The sequence below is a fragment of the Gymnoscopelus microlampas genome (assembly GCF_963454915.1).
Source record: "Gymnoscopelus microlampas genome assembly, chromosome: 11".
Lineage (NCBI taxonomy): Eukaryota > Metazoa > Chordata > Actinopteri > Myctophiformes > Myctophidae > Gymnoscopelus > Gymnoscopelus microlampas.
In genome coordinates this window covers 28,899,005-28,906,016 of record NC_139948.1, presented here as the reverse complement: position 1 = coordinate 28,906,016, position 7,012 = coordinate 28,899,005, and the positions used below count along the sequence as shown (strand labels likewise).

General features: G+C 41.4%; 1 protein-coding gene across 4 annotated transcripts; it reads right to left on the bottom strand.

The window, feature by feature from the left end:
• Positions 1-381: 381 nt before the first annotated feature.
• Positions 382-6,315, bottom strand: LOC311055409 (uncharacterized protein). 4 transcript variants are annotated; one of them, XR_014601791.1, is made up of 7 exons: positions 5,996-6,315; positions 3,147-5,227; positions 2,956-3,049; positions 2,278-2,327; positions 1,845-1,912; positions 1,338-1,454; positions 382-1,234 (listed from the first exon to the last, which is right to left on the bottom strand). XR_014601791.1 is itself a non-coding variant. In XM_084071598.1 (6 exons), the coding sequence occupies exons 2-5, from the start codon at positions 5,223-5,225 to the stop codon at positions 1,877-1,879; spliced, it is 2,259 nt and encodes a 752-aa protein (XP_083927724.1). In that variant the 5' UTR covers positions 5,226-5,227; positions 5,992-6,315; the 3' UTR covers positions 382-1,454; positions 1,845-1,876. The 4 variants fall into 4 exon arrangements, 3 of the variants coding, with proteins under 3 accessions (XP_083927724.1, XP_083927723.1, XP_083927725.1); XM_084071598.1 differs by having other exon boundaries at positions 382-1,454; positions 5,992-6,315; XM_084071597.1 differs by having other exon boundaries at positions 382-1,454.
• Positions 6,316-7,012: the final 697 nt, after the last annotated feature.

Here is a 7,012-nt window from a genome sequence, read left to right as displayed (position 1 = left end):
GCCTCAAAATCCCAGAAACAACATTTGGCCTATTTTATGGAATTAACCTTACCTACCCCTATCACTTAATTGTTGTTTAACTAGGCCGGTTTGGTTGATATTTGAGAAACTGGAAATATTGGAAGAACAGGAGTCATGCATTTAACTATCGTGTTCATGTTAACACTCATTCTTAAGCAAAGCCTAATTTATACTTTGTTGTGATGGTGCAACTCTTTGGTAATAACAGATTTATCAAGTGAAAAACATGTGATGTCACATTTCTCCCTCAGAAATGTGTTATTTTTGTAGAGCGACACCATCGTAAGATAAAGTACATTGCAATATGCACAGTTCAATAACTAACAACGGGCATAATTAAATTTTGTTTATTGACCGGAATTACTGCAGAATTGTACAGTGAAAATATAGAAGACTATAAATACCAACACATATAAATAGTAACTTATGTGATAAATTATGCATTTTAGCAAACAGACATTAAACATCAATGCTGTATACAATTTATCAGAAAAAAGTAACCGATTCTACAATACCTCAATGAAGCTCAATTTAACCATTGCAAAATGACGTCATAAAGTACATTATGTTGTTGATATTGTGGTTAGTCAAGGGTGTACCATCACACACACACACACACACACACACACACACACACACACATTTTTTAATCCCTTAGTCCAGTGTTTCCCAAACAGTGGGTCGGGACCCATGTGGGGGGCCGGACCCATATTTATGGGTCGCAAATAAATATTCCATTATTTTTCTTTTCCTACATTTTGTTTTTAATCATTATTTTAAAAAAATCCCAGAAAGTTTTTTTTTTCTTATGTCTCCCAGGGAGACATAAAAAATGTCCCTTTTGGGTCTCAAGCTAAAAAGTTTGGGAACAACTGTCTCTAACTGTAAACATATCCATGACCACAACCAGTCTAACCCTAATCCTTACCATAAACCCTAACAGATACATGCCTAATGTAAAACCTTAAACTTACCATAGCCCTAACAGATAGATGCCTAACCCTAACCTTATGAAACTGCAGTAAATCAATTTGATTTGCAATTAGATATGCTGTCCCAAATCAGCTGCTCAAAATTTGCCCAAAAAACGTGACCTGTGTCAGGAACAGACACACAAAGACACATAGACACACACAAATACACCCACAGCCTCACACATACCATACATGCAGCTATACATCCTGCGTCATTTTGACAGTCCAATTAGTGTCAGCTGTGTAAAAGAAAAAAAAACTGAAAACACAACTGACACAACTCATCTCCAATCTCAAACTGACTGCTATACGTGTTCTCTTCCATGAAGAGTGAAACCTTACCAGAAGCTTAGCTTTCTACTTTTTCAAACATACCGGACTTAATTAGTGTTATAATACAGCAGAAGTGGAGAAATAAGCAAATCAAATGTTGGACCCTGAGGACACCAGTGGACCATCCTGTAACAAAATAGAGGAGACACATGTCAAAACAGACTGACTCACATGACTGCTTAATGGCGAGGCTGACAGCCTGCCGCATCTCCAGGAGTACAGCCATTTTATTCACCGGGGTAGTTCCTCATTGACAGTAATGTTAATCTATTTATACAATTAGTGTTGATCAAATGCTATTTTGTTGTTGACTCTGAGTAAGTATCATCCAGCATAGTTTTTATATATATATATATATATATATATATATATATATATATATATATATATATATATATATATATATATATATATATATATATATATATATATATATATATATATATATATATATATATATATATATAGTTGTCCTGTACTGGTTCAAATAAATGAAGTCAGTGCTACAGTACATACCTCCTGTGGCCTCCAGTGTACTGTATTTCCTGTCATCTCTTGCTGTGTTGTGTAAGTGGTACACTCTGCTGGACACAAACAAATGATAACAAAGGTGAATTAAAATAATCTGCTTAGAACAATGACAACGCATCCTGTACATCAGTGATTTTCAACCTTATTTCATTTCAAAGACAATCCCCCCAGTTTGATATGCATTAGGCCACGGACCCCCATTTGATATCACTTTTATATATGGGACCCCAAACGATGTAAAATCCTCAAGTGTTAGTTTAACTCCGAGTGTATAAATGGAACCAAATAAGGGTCCATGTGTACACTCTCAGTGTTACAGACCCTTACAGGTCCATTTGGTTCTTAATTATCAATACTTTACCTGGGGACCCCCCCCCCCCCAGTTGAGAACCAGTGCTTTACATAATATAAATATTACCTTGTGCTTTGGACATCTCATTGAGAAGTTTTCTTCATTCAGCACACAGCCTGCAAGACAACAGCAAAGAATAATAATAAATACAAATAAATCTCTTGATATTCATCACTTTTGAAGAGGCTGATAATGACAGCTTTCCCACACACAACAGAAGCGGAACTGACTCAGGCTCTTTCCTTCTCCACGTCCCGCTTTTTCAACACCATTAACAGCCATTGCTAACACTGCAGTATACTGGTCATTATACAGTAACAGATACTCATTTGAAACGTCATGCACAGTAGAAATGGCTACACTCACTGTGTTATTATTGGCTACTATCCACCTGTTTCCTAGGCTTTTCATTGTGTTCCACTTCCTGTCTTTTGATCCAATGAAATTCAATGAAACCGGTCAGATGACTAATGATATCCAATGAAATCCGACAGGAAGTGTAAAACAAACAGCCAAGAAACAGGTGGATACCAGCACTGTCACCTATTATGTAGTCGATTATGTTGATATGTTGTATGCTGTGCAGTGGAAACCTTGTATGTCCAAAATGGTCACTACTTTTGTGCGACACTTGTATGATGAAGTAGGGCATTAATTTACAAAAAAAATGAAAAGTTGAAATATGGAGATATGAGGTTTCTGCCTGACAGCAGTGATAATGTTGTATGCTGTACAGTACACTACCTGACTCAATCGCACATCTGTAGTGATAACTTTGGAGGCATCCCTTTTGGAAACAACCCATTACTGCACCCGTTTCGTTGCATATGGAACAAACCTGAGAACAAGAATACAAACATGCAGAATTTGTAAATGAGGACAATACACATTTATGATAAATGTAATGGGGGGGGGAGTAGTCATGTGTCACTCACTGTTCTTTGTGCAAGACTAGAGGCCTCACATAAGCCATACAGCTTCCCTTTAACTAGGAAAATACCAGCAGACCAGATACCACAGTCTTCATGTATCCAGGACTCATCTGAATGAAATGCCGCTGTTGTGACATTTTGACCGTCAACCACAGAGGGCTTTTCATCAGAGGGCGCGAAGGAGCTCTCGCCATCACAGTCTTTGTCGTCCATTTTCACAGCGTGGCCATTAGCAAGGTTGTGTAACCTTTCGTCCACTTTTTGCCTACTTCTCACGTCACCTGGAGATGGCTCTGTGCAGTTCTGCTGGTGTCTCGGGCAACCTTGAGACGACCCAATGGGATAATAAGGCCCATGAAGATCCCCCAGGCCCGTGGCATTGGCTGATCGACCGCACAAGCAACAGAACTGCGTGGGCTGACACTTGCTTTCTGCACTGAGTCGGCCGAGCTGAAAGCAAGACGTGTTGGGAACGAGTCCAGTCAGCCCAGTGCCTGTGCGTTGCTGTCTTGTATTGCACTTCCCATTTGTTTCCTGCTCTTGATAGTTGACAACAGTGCATACCTTCTGTTCTACATGAACAAAGGGGTGAAAGCCATCTGATTTGTTCTGCCGTTTCTCCTTTTTGTAGTTTGCATATTTAAGCTCAATTTCCAGCTCTCTAGGGGGGAAAAAGCAGGATGGCCCAGTTTCTGTGTGCTTTTTTCTCCTTTTTCGTCGTGTGGATGCAGTTTTTTTGACGGGTGCTTTCTTGTCTGCTGAGACCTTTATATGTCGCTTTGCAGGGGTAACCTGGAGGGGTTTTGGTTTGGTACTGAGCCTTTTGCACTCACGGATGGGAGGGGACTTTTTTTTACTTTGTTTTGTTTTTGGTAAATGACCAGACTGTTCAATGTCCCTGTCAGAGTCATCTGACTTTGTGGCTGGTCCAGGCTTCAGAGTGGACAACACAGGCTCTTCCTCTGAACTTGATAACCTCTCCACAGACTCAATCACATCATCTGAATCATAACATTCATTATAAAAACCTCTTTTGGCGTTTTGGGTTCTTAAATTGTGATGACACTGAGGAGAGACACTGTGTGTGAACTGAGGCGTTGTTGAGGTTGAGTCCTTAATTCTGGAACTACGCCGCAAACTTCTCGGCTCACGTTCATTCAGAGAAGTTGTTTCTTCTGCTGCGCTACTGTGACCTGGAACACTGTCGGGAAACACAATAATCTTTTTCCTTTCATTGGTGACCGAGACCTCGATGACATCGCTGTCATCACTTGAAACATCTACGGGAGAATCAATAGGGTTCCTCTTCCTGCAGGCAGCTCTTATGTCTGGTAGGAGGACCACAGGCCTGGCATGAAGTACAGGTATGTCTGTCGAGCTGTCTGAAACAGGCCTGGCATGAAGTACAGGTATGTCTGTCGAGCTGTCTGAAGAGACCTCGGAGTATGTGCTGTCTGGACTGGGGGAGCTCAGAGGCTGTGGCAGGAGGTAACAACCTCTCCCCTCATCCATCGAGAGAGCTGCTGGCGACAGGGGTTCCACAACAGGGCTAACACTTTCTCTGCTTAAAGAACTACACAGTGTGTCTTTAGTTGTGGAAACAAGGAAAATAACATCAGACCCGCTGTCGCTCTCCTCTCCACCACTGCTCTCAGGAACTGGGCTCTCCACTGGATCACACTCATAAAACCTTTGATGCCACAGGTGGCCGTGGGCTCCGTTATGATATAGGCCGAGGCCCTGAGCTAATGTTGTGTCCATGTAACTTCCTATCGCTTCAGGGCCCTGCTCCATCTCTCTGCAGTGAACGCCTCCGCCCATGTCAGGATGCAACTGGATAACACCAGTGTCTCCTATACTGCTGTCCATGATACGAGTGGAGTAGGAGGACGAAGGCCTGGATCTGTTCCAGTAAGTGGAGCTGACTTCTGTGTTGCAGCTGGGTGGAGGTCTGTGGTACCATTCTGGCTTCTTTGCTAGGGGGTCCCTGGCTTCAGTGTGGCTACAGTTCAGGGAGTTGACAGTGTATCCCTTTGACAGATCCATGGCTATGAGAGAGGGATCCTTAGAAGAAACTTCCATCACTGTCAGAAAAAATAAGGATGAAACTGTAACCCACTGCTTCGAACATATGAAATTGCCACATGCCGCCCGCATGCATGGCATCACATCACATCACATCAAAACATCAACATTATGTGTAACCAGCAACTGCATTTCAGATATGAATCAAAATCACAGAAGTATGAGCCCTGAAACATGACTGTCATATCATGACATTCATGGATGAACTTCAACCTGGTGTTTACATTTTCTCCATTTACGGCCTGTACATCTACATAAACGTTCAGATTTCAAATATAAAGTGCTTACCCCATGACCACAGGTGTTACAATTCTGCTCGGGCCCGCATAAGTACCGGTATCTTCCGTATTATTCAATAAAAATCATTTAAATCCAATCGGTGGCCATTTCCCCCGTATTTCCTCCATATGCTTTCAACTACGTGACCCTATCGGTTGGTAGGTGTACTGCACTCTGATACATTATAACTCCATGAGAAAATGGCCACCGATCGGATTAAAATGCTTTTTATTGAACAATACGGAAGATACGTACACTTCTGATGGCCCGTACACAATTTTAGCATCCATGGCCATGAGGTAAGCACTTTATATTTGAAATCTGAACGTTTATGTAGATGTACGGACCATAAATGGAGAAAGTGCAAACACCAGGTTGAAGTTCATCCATGACGGTCGTGACAGACGACCGTAGTGTGAAACATGGCTACATAAGTATAAACTATTAACTACTATTATTACTATATATTATTAATGCTAAGTACCTACACACAACAGCTGTTGGTATTTCCTCCGGTGCCGAGGGTGTTGGGTGACAGAATGACACTTGAACTAGTAGCTATAGGTGAGCTACCTATCCATCCAGGCCCATTAAGTCATGATGTAAACAAAAGCAGCGACACTCCGACTTCATCGTAGCAACAAGCTAGCCAGCAAGCTAATGCATCTGCCAATAAACAGAACATCCACCGCAGAGATATTCATTTTCTCCTGACGTGTACCGTAAGATGTTAAATATATTCGGTTGGTTTTAAGGCTGTCAAAGAGGCTCTTTCTTTTAATGGTTGTTTGAAGCCTACTGTACTGTACCAACCAGAGTTGCCAGATTTAGCGAGAGCAATAAGCAACCAGGTCTATGAAAACAAGCCCAAAAGAAGCGAGGCTATTTTCAAAAGAATCTTGGAAGAAAATTTGAAAAAACAGGAATATTTTTTGAAACATTTTAACAACACAAATCTTGTATGGGGGTCCCTGGTATAACAGATTTTCAGATGGGCGTCCGCAGATAAATACATATTAATTTGGGGGTCCTAAATGTTTGTGAACCACTGGTTTAAACAACATTAGGAAACAAGCCCAGATAAGCAACTACACTTTTAGAAACAAGCCCAAAAAAAACGCAACCCTTGACCGCAACTACCAATTTTTACAAGATACTTTACAGAAAAATAAGTCCAAAGGGGCTTTTAGTAAGCGGACATGGCAACACTGGTACCAACTAGAGGGCGGAACACTCTGGCGGAACAGATCTGCTACTGAACACACTTGGGTTGCCAGAATATGTTCCCACCCCCTATTAAGGACTCAAAACAAGACTTGAACGGATGATCTGTTCGTAACTTTTCATTACATGTATTGACTACTACCCTAATGAGAGGTTAATCTAGTTGCTTTGTGGTATCTTTAGCTATATGTTTCAGGCACGATACAAGGCGTGAATGGCTTTCCGGTCCGACCCTTTCCTCCCCCTTTTATTTTTTATCAAACTTGGCAACCCTAGATACG